The 20,014-nt window shown below is 41.4% G+C and overlaps 1 protein-coding gene across 5 annotated transcripts in view; it reads right to left on the bottom strand.

Moving 5' to 3' along the window:
* The window catches only part of Myo1b (myosin IB), a 171,244-nt gene that overhangs the window by 134,310 nt on the left and 16,920 nt on the right, over positions 1-20,014 (bottom strand). For 4 of the 5 annotated variants that reach the window (XM_046447331.2, XM_046447333.2, XM_046447334.1 and 1 more), the window contains one exon: positions 4,390-4,533. In XM_046447331.2, coding sequence (XP_046303287.1) covers positions 4,390-4,524 — 135 coding nt within the window. In that variant the 5' untranslated portion in view covers positions 4,525-4,533. Of the gene's footprint in view, positions 1-4,389; positions 4,534-18,171; positions 18,318-20,014 lie in introns of those variants that run through there. The other variant, XM_046447332.2, reaches the window with a different exon arrangement.

Genomic DNA, 20,014 nt, shown 5'->3' with positions numbered 1-20,014 from the left:
GACCCCACACAGAGCCTGCCAGACCAAAAGGCATGTCCTGCAGCTGGCCCCAGCTTGAGCCACTCTCTGCCAAGAGGGAAGAACAAAAGCAAACAGCCTCTGACCCTGGGTATCACCCATCTGCCCAACCTTTCCTTTCACCTCAGCTCACCTGATCCTCCTGCACCCCAACTGAACAGCCCACCGGTCTTATTGCAAAGATCTTCTGGAACTGCTCAGATTTGGAGACTCTTGTGGGGGTCACAAATGGCTATGAACCAATTTATTTAAACAAGCATGTGAACCCACCTCAAAGCAAAGAGCAGATATTCCAGGAGCATGCATTTTACTCAAAGAAGGGTTGTGAGGTCTATAAGAGATTAAAATAAACCCATATGCATTACAGAACAGAAGAAAACTCTGAATTACTTCTGGCAGCAAAGATGTCAGCAAAACCTGCCTAGAGCAGACAGACTTCAACTATGCTCCAGATTCCCTGAAAGACCTATTTACCTCTGCCATTAGAAGTTCACCCGTGGAAATGTCTGGGAAGTGTGCCTCAGGGTGCACTTGCAGCCTAGGAGTCATGTGATGATTGCTCCCCGTGGGTCACATCCTTCAGCATGGCAGCAACATCAATGAAGCCACTTCATTTCAAAATTCCCTATCACACTAACCAGGAGTTTACAGCAAGCCTCCTCCTCAGCATCCACTGCCCTTCTCCTCCTAGTATGTTGACAGATAACTCACACAGCCCGTGTTCTTTGGAAAAGCTGACCCAAACCCAATCCTGGAGTTAGATGACATTTTGTTAAGCCACTTGGCTCATTCCTGTCATCTGGCCATGCTCATTGGATTCAGGAGAGTATGTGACTCAAGTGAGCTAATCAGAGTGAACCCCAGCACTCTGGCGTGGACTGCTACAATGGAAGCATCCACTTCCCTTTAGATAGCAGCATGCAAATGCAGAGCATGGACTGCTGCAGCTGCTTTGCCTCGAAGAAGCCTTTCTGAGGCATGAATGAAGCAACAACCATGGAGGCAAAGCATCTGGGAAGCAAGAAGTAAAGTCCTTGGTGATATCAGTGAACCACAAAGTCAAAGCAATTCTGAAAGCAGAGCTACTTCTGGACTTCCAGGAATACAAGTGAACACATCTCCTTTTATTATGTAGACCAGATTGGGCTGGGTGACCGCTATAGCGACAAGGAACACATTCTAACACAATCCGACATTCTGACAAGTTCCAAAAAGTCTCATCCTACCCAAAGCTTCAAGTTTAGTGTGCTCACAAGAAAGCTGACCTTGCAGTGAGCTGAAGACAGATCCAAAGGACCACTGGGGGTTGAGAATGTGCTGGAAAGTTGATAACACACATCTAGGGCAAAGCAATTGCTCCTGAGAGCTCTGTGAAAGTGGGGACTAGTTCTTACTTCTTGATATGTAGAGGGAGGAAGGAGGATGAGACAGATGGCAGGATGAAAGAACAGGGTTCCGTGACCTAGGGCTGGTTCACATGGGAGACTACTGGAGACTGCTGAGGTTTGGGCCATACCCAGAGGTTAAAAGTCAAACATCCTTCCGTTCACAGCCCCCTTATCAACCATGGTTCTGAACATGACAATTCGATATGTTGCATGAGGGTTCCTCCTAGAAAGTCACTCAAAGTATAAAACAAAGCTATAAAGCTATAAAAGGGATTTTTTTTCCTAACTGCAACTTCATTTTCTGAGAATGAATTAAAAAACAAAGCTAGTACAAGGCAATAAGACGTCATGTTAACTCAGCCTTGAGTATCACGCTAAACAATTCTATAGCAATCCATGAACAAAAGCAAAGCAGGAATATCATCAGAATGAGAACCAGAAATAGATTTCCTAAGGGTGGGTTATATGACATGTGAGGCGCTGGGAAGCAAGGTAATCAAGTTTATCATGCAGGTTTTTTTTTTTAATTACAAAAGCTATATTAAGTGCTATAACACAGAGGTCTAAAAGAATAATCCTATCTGTTGCCATAGCCCTATCCACTCTATCATGTACCCAAAGTTAACAAGCCTTTCTCTGAATACATACAAACACATACAAACATAGGTACAATTATAAATCTCCACTTAAAAAATAGGAACACACTACATACATTATAATCAGCCTTTTTTTAATACTTAAAAATAAAAACTGTCTCGCCCTCCAACATGTTACATATTTAAAGTTACAAAATGAAAGCATACATCTCATGGAAATAGTAGCCTGTGAGCATCATGGAAAACATTAATTGATATCAATACCTAGAAACAGAAGTCAGTTCTCTGCTTTTGTTTTAACCAGAAAGAGCATTCCAAGAATAGTTTAGAAAATAAAATTATATACAGCTGAAACCCAGACATTTCGTCTGCTAAAGACTCACGAATGTTAACACTTGGTATTTTGTTAAAAAGGAGACTGTTTTATTTTTTAGTGGCCTCAACAAACCAGGTATTCAAGTGCACGAAAAGTTCTCCTCTCCATCCTATTTTCAATTCATCTAAAAGTGAACTGTGCTTCTTAGAGCCAAAAAGAAAAATGATAAGTAACGTTAGTTACAATCTAATCAATTCCTCCTATCTCCATCTCAGATACCAGTGTTTAAAGGCTGTCTTTTATGTGCTATCAGACCACACTTTCAATTAAAGCTGCAGAACCATCAGGCTTTCCCACCTGAAAGCAGGACTGCTGCACTGGGAGGGAAAAATGACACCGAGCCTCACTGCCAAACCAAACAATGCCTCTGCCCTGCTCACAGCACCCTTTTATACCTTTTCCATATGAATCAGCATTTTAAACAACCTCTAAACTGTAACTACACCTCAGTTCAGTATCCAGTTATCAAATTAATAGTCCAAAAGTAGGATACACACACACATACACATACACACACACACACACACACGCACGCACGCCTCAGGTTACCATCAACTTTCCCCAACAATACCTCAAGAAGGATGAAAAGTTCAATTTCCAGATGATGGCTCACTATCATGAAGAAATTAGTTACCCAAACTTATCCTGGAAACATGCTGGGTACTGTGGTCTGAATGTCTGTGTTCCTCCAAAATTTGTATGTGAAAACCTAATCACCACTGTGATGGCTTTAGGAGGTACGGTCTTTGGGACGTGATCAGGCCATAGGTGGAGGCTAGTCTAAAAGAGGCTTCCACCATGAGAGGGCACAGGGAGCAGGAACCATCTATGAACCAAGAGGAAGGTCCTTTTCCTCACCAGACACTGAATCTACCAGCCCCTTCACCTCAGACTCCCCAGAATTGGGAAAAAAATTTTTCTGTTGTTTATAAACTATCCAATTTACATTATTTTGTTATAGCAATCTAAACAGACTAACACAGGTGTCTAAAGAGAAAGAAAAGCTGTTATGTGACAGAAAGCCATATAACATAATGATTTTTAAAATATATTAGCTTCCACAAAAGCTATAGTTGTTCTTATTTGTATCTCCGTTTGTTTATTTACTTATTTATATTTCTTCCCCAAATTAATTTTTTAAAAAAATGAAGCATGTCTCAATAATCCAGTTCTTCTCCATGTACAGATACACATTTTTTAAAAAGAAAAAAAGAACTCAGAAGCAAGACAAAATCTATTAAAGCCATTTCCAGCCAATCTTTCCCATTTCCTTCTCAGCTACTGATGTGTGGGACTGAAGCCCCATCTCCTTGGTTAACAATATAAGCTTTACCTCCACAGATGCAAGTGCTGTACTTTATGCAAACTCCTGAAAAGCTTCAGATAAATCTATCTTTAAATGTTTTAAATGTATTTACAAAACTTGCTAAAGTAACACCGTGAAATCCCTTATAAAGAATTTTTACAAAAGTTTTCTACTGTTGTCTATATTTATATGACTGCATTGTGTATATGGCATTGTACTATTCCCAAGCACATATTTGTATCTGGTAATTTGCTCCTGTCCCTATCAAAGACAAATGTCAAGACGATTCATATCAAGACAGTTCATTGCCTTGCATTTTAATGAGTAGCTTCTCAATGCTTAAACTTTACTAATATTAGGAAGGCATGCAAGATGTCTATGGATTTCAGAACCCCATCTACACAGATGTTCTTCAGTGGGCGGGAACTAAAATATTCCACTTGCTTTAGAATTTCCCCAAGACCCTGCACAATACACAGCATACAGCTGACATTCTTTAAACATCATTAGGAAAGATTCTTGACTCTAATCAATATTACTCATGTGCCAAATCAGCAAACACTCAAAACTCTCTCTGAGGGTATAAACAAATACTTCTGGACTCTAAGGAACAAAGAGAGAAGAAAAGTCTGAAATAGGAAAGCCAGCTCTCTTCTTCAACACACAAGAGTCTAAACACCATAGGTGAACTGCATGTGTACTCACATATATTTCATTATGATCAAAACGCTTCTTGAGGTTGTTGATGAAGGTCTCCTCATTGAGAGGTTCTAGAAGAACCATATCTCCAACTCCAATCATATTGTCCAGAAGTGACGTCTTCACCTCCATTTTGGCCATGGTCTTCCACTGTAGGAGAGAGGGAAAGGAGTCACTTTAATTGAGCAAAATTATTTCAGATGGGTTCTTGGCACCAATGGAGAAATGACCCTGACATGACTCATGTCATAACCTCTCCTTCCCGAAGACCTACGTCAGAGGCCTCTGACATGTTGCTATTGCGCCATTTGCCAACCTGCTGCCAAAAGTGAACCTCCTGCCCAGTCCATTCTCCCAGGCAAAGTCCACCCATAGAAAGAGCTACTGGGAAGCCATGGTCTCCATTTTCTTCTTTAGGCCATTCTCCTTTCCATGACAGACTGCCAAACTCCAACAACAGAGTCCAATCCACCCCTCCCAGCCTTTGCACACCAAAGTCAGACTTGAACCCATAAGTCCTCCAAGATGATATCCTCCACATTCCATGATGAAATTCAGAATGCATTTTCCCAAGAAATACTATTTGAAAAATAATGCTGCCAACACTTTTGGGCACTTGCCAGATAGTGGACACTTTACCAAAGAACTTCACACATATTAATTAATTCAATCCTCAAAATAACTCTACAAGGTAAGTATTGTTATCTCCATTATAAGGTAAGAAAATCAAAGCTCAGAGAGATTAAGAAACCTGCCATGATTACTTAGAAGTGGTTTGTCTGTGGCATGCAAGCACTCTGCCACCACTTACAACACTGAACCTTCAGAAGATCTCATTCTAGGCACCCCAAACTGACATTCAGAAAAGAACACAACTCATAAGTGAGGTTCCCCATAGAAGATAACCTGTCAAGAGTGAATCCATGTTCTTAATTATCATTCCAACAAACATTCCACCATAGCAGCAAAAAGACTAGGCCATAAACACAACAGTTTCCCTCTGGTTCAGTGGGAAAGTCCACCAGGAGAAACACAGGCAAGCTACAAAGGCAGCATGCTATCCTCACTGCGAATGTGTACAGTCCGCCAACAGAGGAGTCCTTTAGGGTCCTAATCTGATCACTGTCAAGTGTGCTAAAGTTCTTTTCAAATATCTGAACATAGCAAAGTATGTGGAGAAAGAGTGTGTGTGTGTGTATGTGTATGTGTGTGTATGTGTATGCCCATGTTTGTTAATTTCACCAAATTGTAAAACTAAGAGTGATCCCCTCTAAATTTTTCCAATGCAGAAGTGAAATTTATCCTACTACTGAATAACACTTCTAATAAATACTTACATATATGTATACGTGCCCATCACAAATGGGTGGAAAGTACATTTGATTCTTCCACTAAGGCATTACCCAGATGCTATATTATGTAAAAGTCAAGCTGCTTGCTTAAAACTTAGCAATTTAAATAAATTGCTCTCTTGCTCTGGTCTCAAATATTCAGCAGGTCCTTAGAGGCTGCTGAAACTGCACTTAGTTGGATGTTTTAAAGTAAACTGGGAAGGGCTGATAATTAACTCCTTATTATTAATTACAAGCAATGTAAATGAATCCACAAACATATCTTTTATTTATGACCCCATTAAAAAAATTTGTTTTTTTTTTCTTTTTGCTCTTGAAAACCAAAAAAAGAGACTAAAATGAAACCAGGAGGTTCTCTAAACCTAAGAAGTATTTAATACTAGAAGAAAACTAGAGTAACCTTCTTTAATTTTTTTTAAATTCATGCCAACCACACCTGGAATAAACAGTCCCAGATATCACTGGCCACAAAGGCAGCCCAAAGAAGATTTCATGTATTTTAAAGTAGGCTGGGCTCTGTTTTGGAATAAAATAGGTGAGGGTGGGAGTCTTCTGCCATTTTCTGGGGATGGAGCAGACGCCAAGTAGACAGTGAGGCTGACGCCAATGTCCACAGAAAGTCGTGCACAAGAATAGACTGTGAGTGCCCAACCTCTGTCACAATAGATTAACATTTAAATCAGATCTCAAGTTCTCTGTCTCTCGTGTAATGCCAAAAGCACTCTAGTTGCAATGCATTACATATAATTTGGCAGATGAGGGAAGAAGGCTTAGGGATTAAGGGGGAAGTCAACCTGAGAAGGGTTTCAAAAATAACTACCTCAAACCAGCAATTTGAATTAAGAAAAGTGGTTGAATGGGAACTCTCTGTCCGCCTGGGGTGGATTTCTGCACATAGTCTATTTATGGAAATAGCTGCAGAAAAACAACACCACTTTGCTGCAGGTACAATAATTAACCAACCAGTCTATCTCTGTAACTAAACCTGCTTCACCATCTTTACAAATGTAAGTTTCAAGGAAGTTTGTACAGGTTGTTATTTTAAACTCCTATCCCAACTGTACAGTCCAAAGGTGGGGGAGGGGGTTTAGGGTAACAGAAATGCTGAGTAACAGGCAATTGATAAAAAGTGTAAAATTAAAAACACAATTTTTACAAACCAAAACAGGACAACAGAACAAGGCTAGCTGAAAAGGACACTGCCTAGATTCATTTAGTCATTCTTTCATCTTATCAGCATGCAGACACTTTGAAGGAGAATATAGCCACAACTTCCTTCATTTCCAAGGTAAAAACAGGACACTGAGTAAACAGCATGAGGGTGTTGGCATATCATCCTAGAAATGGACTGGTTTCCCATGTTGTTACAACCATCTCCAAGCTAGGTTCAGTTCACCTTGACAAATTAGTTGGTTTGTTGGCTCCACCAAAAGAAAGTGGTGGAGCCAACAAACCTTCAACGGAGCTATGCAAGCCTATCATGGGAACAAATTTCAGAACCACTTGTTAACTCAACATTTCCACAAACCATCAGAAGAATCCATATGGAGTTATAGGGAGATTTAAATGGGAATGTACACAGAACACTGAGGATTCTTTTTGTTTGCAACATATATAGATGAAGATAAATAACAGAGAGATGGATAGACCGATCTTCTTCCTTCTCAAGAGCCCTCACAGGGATCCATGCTCTCCTGGAGAAGCCAATTCTAAGCCATGCTCCAGGAATTAGCATGTGATCTACACTAAGTCAATCAGCATTCCCAGCCATCTTCCAGCCACTTTAATGGATTCAGGGTAGGGTATGTGACTGAGCCTGAGGCTCTGGCTAGGACAAGGGGGTTCACTCTAACTCTGGATGGTGTGACTTGCAGATATGACACTTGGAACTGCTGCAGTCATCTCTGCTTTCATAAGAGGCCAATTCCAGGGAAAAGATAACACACAGAGGAGGGCGGGACAGGAAAATTACTGAGAATTATTAGTGATGGAGAACCAATGACATCACAAACCTCTGGATCAAATTGCTCTTGAATCCTATTGTTCCCCTACCTCTCAAGGTTTTAGTGATGTAAACCAATCAGTTCTCTTTATGGTTGATCGAGTTGGATTTTCTGTTATTTGCAACAGAAAGCAACTTACCTAATAATAAAAGAAACTATTAGCAGGAAGAAGAATGTTAAAAGTAATACTAAAAAACAGGAACCATCTGGGTAAAGGCACAAGGTGGAGGGCAAGGAGTCTTCTCTTGAACTGGAAAAATGATCACCATTGATAATGAACAAACAGCTACTGAAGACTTGGACCTTGTGCCTGCAACACTGAAGAATGTGGGGAAAACTCAGGATGCCAGAATATGCATTAGTGAAACTGGCCTGTGCGGAAAGGTCAGAGGAAAACATGGTACAGCTCAGAGATGCCAATGGGCCTGGAGTGATCTATACCAAGCCAACTGTTTAGCCTCTACAGCCTGAGAAAGGGGTAAGTGCTCCTACCCTGAAGATGTGTAATCTGAGAGGTACTACCATGCTCCACTGCTGCCCTTGCTTCTTACTGGCTCCACGTGGATTCTGTTAAGCAAGAGCTATAGCACTCTGCAGAGAAGCAGGGCCAGGAGACAACTTCTCAGGCCAGATCCTAACTTCAATACCTTGGGTCCTGCCATTATCACCAACTTTGGTGACAAGTCAACAGCAGCAAATAACCCTTAAAAACCAACCGCATTTTTAAGGAAGCTAAGGTGCCAAGCAAGTCAGGCTGATAATCACTGTCTGATCTTTCAGGCAATCAAACCCCAAGTCCCTCACCTTACAACAACACAAAGGAAATGCTAAAGCACACCAATCCCTAAACAAAGTCCTCTTCCCAATGCTCATCTCAGATGTGGCCATGGAAAACAAATGAACCAAGAAGATCTTCTTGGAGGGCAGCATTTCTGAAGAGGGGTGACGATGATTTCAGCTATGCAGGGGGAGCTGCATTATGTTGGTTGGCACATTTTATTTTCCAAAGCAAAAGTATGGTAAGCAAAGTCCATGTGAGTACTGGACAGCCACAGAGGACGGCCATAAAAGACTCTTTCTCTCTCTCTCTCTCTCTCTCCCCCATCCCCAACCCCTCCCCCCCAATGGGAACACTATGCAGTATACAGTCCAAATTCCTGTTTGCACCTGATCTCTCATCTAGGGAGTCCTTGGGTACCTACAGTCTTGTTAGTAGTGGTGCCCAATTTCCATTACAGACTCCAAAGGAGACAGATTTGCTCTCTCTTCCGCAAGAAAGGCAGAAGGTGAGAACTTGGCTTGGGTGCAGGAAATCAGATCTTCCTGGGAGGTGATGACAACAGGTGGTGATGGCTGGAGGTTACACCCCTCGATCAGCAGCAGCAACAGCAGCATGAAGACTAGTCCCCTGGCCTTTCCTCACCTCCTGTATGCCTCCCAATTCCTGGTAATCCAAACTCTCTGCAATTCAGTATATCTCTATATCTTTCCTACTTTGCCAGCAGCAAAGATCCCTAACTGACATGAAACTAAACACTGTGCCCAACATCGAGTAGTATACAGTTATTAGATCGTCACTATTATATAAAAAATAACCTTTATCCCCTCTCTTGGTGAAAGCAATCTACAAAACACAATGGCTGGTGGAGCCTCCTGAGAATCCACAGGGGCAGCCTGGAGGCAGAGACCCCCTTCTCAGGGTACTGATTTTAGGCCAGCCATCAACCCACCAACTGGTACCAGTTGATTCCATAGCTGTGCAGGCTAGGCTGTCTCTAGCTATTGATGTACCCAAGAAAAACAAAAATGTGATTGCAATTGTTCTTTCCCCACCTACTCTCAGCTCAAGAACTTCTAAAATCACTGCCTCTATTTCAATGTACAGCAGTTCATTTACTGGAATCTTTTTTTTTAAGGGTTTTTTTTTAATTGTTGATAGACCTTTATATTATTTATGTATTTATATGTGGTGCTGAAAATTGAACCCAGTGCCTCACACATGCCAGGGAAGTGCACTCCTGCTGAGCCATAGCCCCAGCACCCATTTAAATGGAATCTTTGCAGTACAAAAATATCGTTTAAAATACTGAAAGCATCATTTGAAAATTTCCTCAGAATCCAAAGGAGAATGCAGCATAAACATCCTATAGTATCTTAAAATGACCATCTGTAACCTAACATTTAAATATAACTACCCTCCCAGTCACTAACCTTAAATTACAAGCTACCGTGTCAACGTCATCTGTGCTTAGGAATGTCAAGATCAACTCTCCAACCTGTGAGCCCCACACACAGAGGTGGCCAGGCAAAAGAGTTCTTCCCTGTAAGTGTAGGATCACACCACTTGCCATATCAAAACAACAGTGCTGAAAAGCTATTCCCAATTAATAACGTCATAGGAATAACAAACAAGAAATGAAAAATAAGTCGATATAAAGCACATCTTAGCTGGCAGTCCCCTCAATGAATTCAAAGTTCTCAGAGTAACTTAGATAAGAACAAATGCATACTTGAAGTTGAAACTCGTATCACAGAATTTGAAAGTACATAAACAAAGTCAGAACTGAGCTTACAATTAACAATTAAGCCACTAACATGATTTTAAATCTGAAGCAACTTTTCAATCAAAGTCAAAAAAAGTTATTTGCAGAAAAACTTAATGAAAAGTTTTTTATTGCTTGGTAACTAACTAAATGAGGACATTTAAAACATGTCTATTACAAAGTCATTAGCACTACACATCAGAGACAGCACTGGGAAGACTTCTTAGCAGGGCAACAACTGACTCCAGTTCCACTCATTAACCTCCTTGTATAGTGGTCATGTATGCATGATGGCGCCTTTTCTAGGAAATCAGCTCTTTGGTGTCAAGAGTCACTCCTTTTTCAATCCTTATTTCCCCAAAGGCACAGTGCACAACCTCCTGCACATGGCAGGCATTCATGGAAATACAAAAGGAGACAAGTATGCAAATGTAAGCCTGGCAACTGAGTCACACAACAATGCACATTCTTCTCACAGCTGCCCTGGGTTGGTTCAGCCTCAGACAGGCAAAATAATGACTGTGGCTTCAAGCCACTTTGATCCACTCCTCCAAAAACATAATATCAACAAAGGACAGGAAACAGAATAGAGCCACTTGGCTCCCAGCGAGAGCACTGAAGCTTTTAAGAATGACATGAAAAACAGATTTAAGTAAGAAAACAGGGCCAACGTGGCAAGATTTCATGAACAAAATAACTCTCAGCAAATCCTGATGGCAAAAGAGACAAAGGAGTTAAGTATCCAAGTCTATAGGACATGGTTTACTACCTAATGTCAGGAGCCAAGTGAGGGAGAAAACTGCAAGTTCCTCCCTAGATCTTTTAAAATAGCACCAGAGCTCATCTCTCTCAGAGAGGTGAAATTTCCATTTGGGGTCAGCTCAACCAGCGTGTACAGCACTGAGTCCTGTTGTGTTGCTGGCACTATGTGACATGCTAAGGACATAGTGAATAGTCCTCCTCACGCTACCTACCAGGAGCTCACAGTCCTTCAGAACAGTCAAGAAAACGACCCACATCTGAAATTTCAAATGACATCCTTATTGACTGAGAGCAATACATGTTCCTATAGGAAAAAAAAAAAAAAAAAGAGTCAAGGTAGATGAGCAAAAAGAATATAAGTTGAATTCAACACCCTTGTGCTTTGGTCTAAGTCCTCTTGAATTTATTACAATCCCTTTGAAATCTGATTTTTATAAGCAAAGAATTGGCCATCATTTCTGGTTTTGGAAGTTTGATGCATAGTTTCAAGATAGGAATATGAAAAGCTCAATAGGAGCTTTAAAATGTAGAGCTGCAACAGTAATGCCCCCAATCACCTTTAAATCCAGCCAAATCATATGACCATCTGCCCCTTTATTTTTAGCTTCTGCCTCTCCCCAAATTACCAAATCATTTTATCAACAAAGTATATATCAATCATCTCCACCCACATGTTCCACCACCTAAATACATGTCCCAAGACTCTATCTTCTACCACCTCACACCAAAATATGAAAAAGAATGGGAAGAATTCTTACTCCCTCGAAATTCCACGGTCCCAGGTTCTCAACCTTGGCTTCTCTCTATCTCCAGCCATCCAAACTGCCTCATCGATTCCATTGCCTTAATCATTCTATGTCCATTTCTGCCTGCTAAGTTGTCTCCAAGTCTTGCTTGGCCACCATAAAACCTGCCAGCCCTTTCTTTCCCTACTCAGGAACCACACTACCCAAATTACCCTCTTTTTTTTTTTTTTTTTTTTGCTCTCAGTTCAATTACTGGGGATTGAATTCAGGGGCACTCAACCACTAAGTCACATCCCCAGCCCATTTTTGAATTTTATTTAGAGACAGGGTCTCACTGAGTTGCTCAGCACCTCACCATCGCTAAGGTTGGCTTTGAACTTGTGATCTTCCTGCCTCAGACTCCTGAGCCACTGGGATTACATGCGTGCACCACTGCACTGGCTCCAAATCACCTTTTAAAATTACAATCTGATCAGGTACACCCTGCTTCAAATCCATCAATAACTCTCTTGGTCCCTCTGAGCCAATATTCCAATTCCTTAGCAGAGCCTCAAAATATAATTAAACCTAAAGTTGCCACATAACCCAGCAATTCCACTTCGGGATATATACCCAAAAGAAGTGAAAGCTGAGCTTCCAACAGATACCTGTACATCCATAAGAACATGTATTCATAACAGCACATTCATAATAGCCAAAAGGTAACTCAAGTGTCCATCAATGGATGAACAGTTGAACAAAATATGGAAGACACATACAATGGAACAGTATTCAGCCTTAAAAAGGAAGAAAATTCTGACTGACACATTCTACAATGTAGATGAACGTTAGGGACGTTCCTCGAATTGAAATAAGCCAGTCGGTCATAAGAGGATAAACACTGTGTGATCCACTTATAAGACAAACCCAGAACAGTCAAATTCACAAGACAGAAAGAAAAATCGCCATGGTTGGCCTGGGCAAGCTAACAGAGTTTCAGTTTTGGAAGATGAAAAGGTTCTGAGGATGGACGGTGGTGACAGGGCACAAGGACATGTCAAGAATGGTTCTAGCTGTAGGGCCCTCAAGAGGCTCGGCTGGGCTTTTGGGCTAAAGTAAATCCCACCAATTTAAACAACAGTGAGAAGCCATCTGTCATCGGCAGCATGCTCTGAACACGCCCCACCCCACCCCCCCATCATGCATGTTGAAGCCCCATCCTCCAATGTGATGGTATTCGGAGCTGATGCCTTTGAAAGGTGACTAGGGTGATGAAGTCATGGGGGGCGGGGGCACAATGGGATTAAGACCCTTAAAAGAAAAGGAAAAAGACCAGAGTTCTCAGGTTCTCTCCCACCCCCCACCTGAGGAGACACTGAAAAGGCAGCTGTCTGCAAGCCTGCAGGACCATGACCAAGAACCAGATCTGTCAGCACTGCGGTCTTGCACTTCCCAGTCTCCAGAACTGTGGGAGTGAATGTCTATTGTTTAAGCCCCCAGTCTATGTCCCAGCAGCCCAAATGCACTAATATACCAACATGCAATTAGCAAGTGTGTTGTAGGAATGAGACTCTCCATCCCTCCCCTGCAGAGGAAGGCTGGGATTCTCAATGTACCAAGACTCCACTCCCTGGCAGCATGGCTGGCGCACAATCTCTGGGGTACAGAGTAAATGAACAAGCATTAGAGAGTCCCAGTACATTCTTCTGTCCTACACTGCTTCCATCACCTCTACCCTAACTGCCCAGATCATAACCTGCAAAGACAGAGAGTCTCAGATGATACACAAGAACATCTTCACCAAGGATTCAAGTTAGAACCAAGACAAGACACTTGATCAGTATTCACCAACCTATGGGCAGGAGGAGCAGAGACTGGATTCTGCAGGGCAATTTACTCAAGCCACAAGGTTCTCAGAGAGATGGGGCAGGGCTGGGGCTGTGGGTGGCTCAGCCGTAGTGCAACTGCCTGACACCGCATATAAATAAATAAAATAAAGATCTATCAACAACTAAAGAAATATATTTTTTAAAAAAAGGAGATGGGGCTAGCAGATCACACAGATCCACACAGGGTATATACAAGGTTGCTCAGAGCATATGAGAGCATGGGCCCACATGGATTTGTGAAAAGATTCAAGTGGTCCTGATTATCATTCAAACCAACACACTTGCTAAGAGAAATTCTTATAAGGTGTGTCTATCCACGGCAATTACTTCACAAATTATAGTTATCTGACTTTCCAATCCTGCATTCCATTGTTAAAGCCACTACAAACTGAAGGTCTCCCTCCCCCCACACCTTCTCTAAAGCTTTTTCCTTTAAGAATATTTAATGGATGGCTAGTAGGAGGGCTTTCATTAGAATCTTGGATTAGGGAAGGAAGAGGCCCAACTATGGGGCCATTCCTAGAGTATGTTTTTGCCTTTGTTCAAACTCTGGATAAGACAAAGGACATTACATTAGCAGACAATGGAATCAAACAGATTCAGATTCGAAGAAGGAGTGAAAACAAACAGACAAAAGCAAATGGAAGCCATATGCCAAAAGCCTGTCTCCATCCTGAAAAAGCCCTGTGAGTGGGAAGGACAATTAATTAGACATTATGGTTGTCTAAGGGTTAACACTCCAGAGGGTGTCTCTGCAGAGCCAGATATGGGTCAGGAACCACCAAAGATCAAGGTCAAGGCTGGCTTCTGTGGAGGTTGAAAAAAGCCCTGACCTTTATCAACAAAAGCTAGGAGCTGATGTACCCTCAGACCCAGGCACAGGCCAGTGATAGAGGATTTGAAAAATACCATCCAGGACTTTTTTTTCTTTCTAACTATGGAAAGTATGACAAACATACCATCTAGACTAATTAAAGGACTTTTGAGTCAAATAACAAAACAGTGGCTTCTATAACAACATTGAAGGTTTTGGATTACTAGCTACCAAATCTCTCCTTTGACATGTGAGCAAAATTTAAAGTTTCCAATGTGATTTTTGCATATCATTAAAGAGCAAGAAGCCAGACCGTAGCCAGACCCAGGCAAAACCTTCTAAGAGAAAGCACGGAACACCAGAGCTGCAGCACATCTGGTTTCTGAAAGAGCCAGGGCAAAGACGAAGTCCTCCTAAGTGGCTGGAGCATGTATTATATTATGCACACACCTTTCAATCTAACTCCTAAATTGTCAAACTCTTCACAAATACCCCAGGGTTTTTTTTTAAAAAGAGTAGCTTGACTTTTGCAATACGGAAGTCTCAACAGTTGACCATGAAGGTCCCTTTCGGTCCACACCAATACCTCACAGCTTAGGCTCGAATCCAAGAGAATTCGTTTCTGCAATTCAGGATTCTCATCTACAAACTCAGGATGGACAACATCCGTTCCACCGGACTGTTTCACAGACTAACTGAAAGAGCAAACTCACTTCTATGTCAGTTCAATCCACGTCCCAATTCCCATTTCTTTTTCTGACCCTGATGAAGAGCGTGTCACCTACTCATCCATCCAGTCTTCCGGCAAGTGTGTCCAGATAACCTAGAGAGTTGCCTCACTGGCAACAGACTTTCCATGGGGTTTCCCTGAGGAGGAAATAGAGCCAGCATCATCGTCCCCACAGTCATTTCCCGAAGGAAGCTCTGCAGAGTCACGGCAGGAATGGCTGCCCAAAAGCAAGGCAACTTCAAAGAGGGCCATCTCTCTCCAAGGTCTATCAGAAAGCCACGTCAAGCCCTCCCTCTTTGGCCCCCACTCCACTGTGGCACCTCTCACATGCCACAAGCCCAGAAAGTCCAGAAGGATCAGCAAGCAGCCCTGACTTTAGGGGGAGCCTGCAGTCATGCTATGCAGCTCATACTGAATGTTATGAGAATCAATGAGCTAACGTCTGAAGGGCTATGAGTCCCTGCAGGACAAGGTAGCCAAAAACTATAAACCACTGTTCTATGCAGAAACACAAACTCAGCTGCACGAGAGAATGTGCTAATTATAACCCACAGACTTCTCAATTTGTTCCCTTGAGGCAGATTAAAAAAAAGAAGAAGAAATTCCAAGAAATCAGATGTGTTTAGATTGGCAAACCTGAGACCCTGGAACCCCTGGGTGAATGTAAAACTGTTCAAATGTAACTGGCACATCCAACAGCTCTGATTGGCCTTGGCAGGTACACAGACACCGAAAATGACCAGTGATTATTAAATTGAATACAGCTACCAGGGGAAAACCAACTTCCTTTCCAAATGGATCAACTTATTAATCAGAGGGTCCAAATCTTATTTCTTCCTCAAGCTAACATCCTCACCAAAGTCCTCCTGTCCCTTGCTTGCCCGCTCCCTCTGCTAGTAGAGTCATTCTTTCTATCCTCGTTATACCTGATCAGATCATCCAACCACTCAAGGCATGTGCTCTTTAAAATTAAATCCAACTGGAGGCGCTCACATAGGGTTTTCTGTACCACTGGGGCGAGGGGCCACTCCACATCAGATCTTGAAGACAACTGGCTGAACAAAGATACTCACATACTCACATACGACAGCCCACTACACTAGGGCATATGACTCCCTTCTTTAAAAGTATGGGCCTTTGTATCATTCAGGCTCTTTCCAGGGTCAACAGAAAGAAATGTACTGAGTTGAGTGCTCTCTTCTTGATCCAAGGAAGGAAGCAGGTTATCCCTCGAGGACACAGCAGCTGTGGCATTCTGCAGCAGCCCGCAGAAGTCAAGAAACTATCCCAGTGCTTCCCCCACCAAAACTCAGAAGATCGCAGTGCAGACCCAGCTGGGCAATGAGACCTGGGCACACTGACACCTCTGAGCCTCAGTTTCCCCCAAAAAGTTTGTAATGCGTCAGCTCCTCATATCTCATCCCAGTTTCCCTTACTGTTGAGTCAACAACAACAAAAAAAAGACTTGCTTCTGGAAAGACTAAGTTCCTATCTTATGAGGTTCTAAAGCATGTTAAAAAACAAAAAGCCAGCAAATGCCAGTCCACAAGAATCTTTCTCAGTGACATTTTCTCAGAGGCAAAGGAAAGCAGCCCACTTTGTTCTGACCTCACCATCAGAAAAAAAAAAAAAAAATGTATTAAAGGTCTAACCATATGTAGCATAGAAAAAACGCAGATCGTCAACAGGACCCCCCTCCTCAGTAAAGCCAAAGAGACACATGTGAAAGCCTTCTCTTACAATTATGTACATGGTTAGCTGCAAAACGGAACTGGCTATTTTAAAATATTCACCTACTTATGAAAGCAACAAGGGGTCTAACAATCACATGTTTAAAAATCTATGTACATAAAGGAAGGGAAGGACGTGGTTACTCAACAGCATACTTCAGCAATGCTTTTGTACTCAGGGTTAAGAAAAAAGTTCTTTGAAATAATACAAATTCAGAGGCTTTCTCAAGCAGTTAGCTACAAAAATAAAGTCTAAGAAACTATGTAAACAAAGGGAGAGATGTTTAGACATTTACATTAGGATTTCATGAATGTTTATGGGTTGAGAAGTGATCAAACAAAAATAGTTAAGATGTTCCCAAGAAGACCCTGATACTGTAGAGGCAAAACTACTGTCATTTAAAAAGAATTTTTAAAGAAAATAGCTAAATTGCTGTAGTGAGCTATTTTACCTAAGCTGATTAAAATCAACAATCATGTTAGAATCTGGAAGATTTTTCTGTGTTGATTTCTAATTGGTTATTTTTTTTTAATGTTGAAAGCATTACTTAATGTAAAATCAAAGATATTCTAATTCTTACTTATCTCTACATGCACTCTGTAGTATTTATGAAGAGATACACCAAGCCACATATAAGATACACCATAAATAAAAAGTCACACATCAAATGTTCACCAAAATTTCTGTTTACCAATTTACATTTGTAAATGTTAACTAAATTAAAATGAAAAAAAACACAAACTCAGCTGCACGAGAGAATGTGCTAACATTGTTACATGTTACAGCAGTTTTATTTCACATATTTATACAAGCAAGCATACATAAAAATACCACATACGTTTTTCCCCTTGAATACAACACATACTTTGTTATTAACTTGTAAAGTTACACAAAAATCCATTTTTAAAGTTATTTAACATGATCATGTAAAGAGCCAAACTTCCCCAGGGACATTTTAGTAAGAAATAAAATGTTCAATAGTGAACTGTATCGTAAAATCCTAATTAAGAAAAGTTATTTCCCTCTACAAGTAGTTTATCCATAAAGCATCCTCAAAATATATCAAAAGACAATAAATCAGCAAATCAAAATACTCAGAACTCAAAATTGACAGTAGTACCCTTCAGAATGTTTCTCGACAGGTAGGTGGATAGGTAGGTGGGTAGGTGGGAAAACTAGAGTCCTTTCTAAATGACATAAATATATTGTCCCTCTGGTTTAGAACTTAAAACAGCTTACCAATTTTTCTTCCCCATTGTTCTTTCCACTGATTTAACCAGCACTTCGGCACTCAGCTCATATGAAAAGAAGAGACAAACATTCGTTGTGACAGGAGAACACATTAAGTACAACAAATATTTTGCACACAGATAAGACAGGGAAAGTAGGTCAATATCCTGAGGCTAGGAAGAGGTGGCCTTTGCTTCCACCCAGGACTGTATGATTAACCATGCTGGACTCGCCTCTATCCACAACCCATGGCTCTGAAGGGGCACCTGGTCTGCACAGGACCCTGGAGAAGGGAGGCATGTAGCTCCACTGCTTCCTGCAATTGCAATCTAGGTGGAGAAAGAAAATACTTCAGAGCAAGATGAGCAGTAAAACTGGTGCTTACACATGGCAGCTGATTCACTTCAGAATGAGGAATACAATCAACATCATGTTTAGAGGTAGAGTGGTTGTTCTAGCAAAGGAGGATCTGAGAAGAATGGCTGAAGAGGTAAAACTTGACCCTGACGTTGAAGGATAAGTAGGATATGTCAAAGAGGAAAAAAAAAAAAAAAACCTGAAAGCATAAATATAAATATATATAAATATAAATAAATATAAATCATTCAGAAAATGGTGACGAGGCAAAATAGCAGCAGAGGACAGTTAAATAGGGACCTGGTGGGCAACAAAGCTGGGTGACAGGTGAGCTGAGGCCAGACTGGGAGTCTGAACTACACAGCTTACAGCTTTAGAGTACAGGGTGGGGAAGGAAACACTGTACAACCTTATCTACTTTTTCTATGCTACAGTCCTTACCTGATGGCAGTGCATTGGGATGGCAACAAGTTAGACTGGTGATAGTGTGATAGAAAATAAAACTGAGGACAGCCATCACATACAGATGATGGGGAGACACCAAAACAGCTTTCATCAGGGATAGAGTCTGTGTTAGTCAACTTCCTGCTACTGTGACAAAACACCTAAAACAATAAACTTAAACAGAGGAAAGGTTTATTTTGACTCATGGTTCCAAAGGGTTCCGTCCATGGTTGCTTTGTCCTATTGATCTGGGTCTGCAGTGGTACAGTACTTTATGGTGGGTGTTCATGGTGGAGGGGGCCCTCTACCTCATGATGGCCAGGAGACAAAAAGGGAGAAACAGAAATGCCCAGGGTCCCAATATCTCCTTCCAGAGCACACTTAAAAAGACCCAGCTTGTTTCACTACACCCCACTTCATAAAGGTTCCACCCCCACCCCAATAGTGCTATAGGGCTGGCAACCAAACCTGTAATACATGGGCCTCTTGGGGTATGTTTCATATCTAAAGTAGAGCAGAGACATTAAAAATTTAAAGAAAGTATGAGGGGATATCTAAATTTGTTGGTAGAGTGACTAAACACAGGGAGAAGAAGTGCTCTGTATAGTTGTTCACACTGCACACTGCGTCAAAGTAGACCAGCCCAGGGGGTCAATGAGGACCTGACTGCAAAAAAGGCACTACACAAACTAGCAACAGGGAATTCAACTGGAGCACAGATCTAATAGCTCATACATGCAATACCCCAGAAGTTACAGACAAATCTGTCATAAAAGGTGGGAAACTGATTTGATGGAAGGTGAAAAGGGATAGGAGGGCTTAAAAATCAGAGGCCCTCTTATCTACATGCACAAGGATGAAGAGCTTGCGTGATTTTTTTTTTAAAAGGTTAAATTTGGAAGGCCTAAAATGAATTATACGCACCTAAACTTTTTTCTTTTTCTTTTTTTAGTACTGGATATTGAACCCAGGGGCACTTCACCATGGATCGCCATCCCCAGCCTTCTTTATTTTTACTTTGAGACAGGGTCTTGCTAAATCACTAATGCTC

The sequence above is a fragment of the Marmota monax genome, unplaced genomic scaffold (genome assembly GCF_021218885.2).
Source record: "Marmota monax isolate L192 unplaced genomic scaffold, Marmota_monax_Labrador192_F-V1.1 WCK01_AAM20220418_F8-fsc00007, whole genome shotgun sequence".
Lineage (NCBI taxonomy): Eukaryota > Metazoa > Chordata > Mammalia > Rodentia > Sciuridae > Marmota > Marmota monax.
The sequence above is the reverse complement of the archived record's forward strand: the minus strand, read 5'-3'. Positions and strand labels throughout refer to the sequence as shown.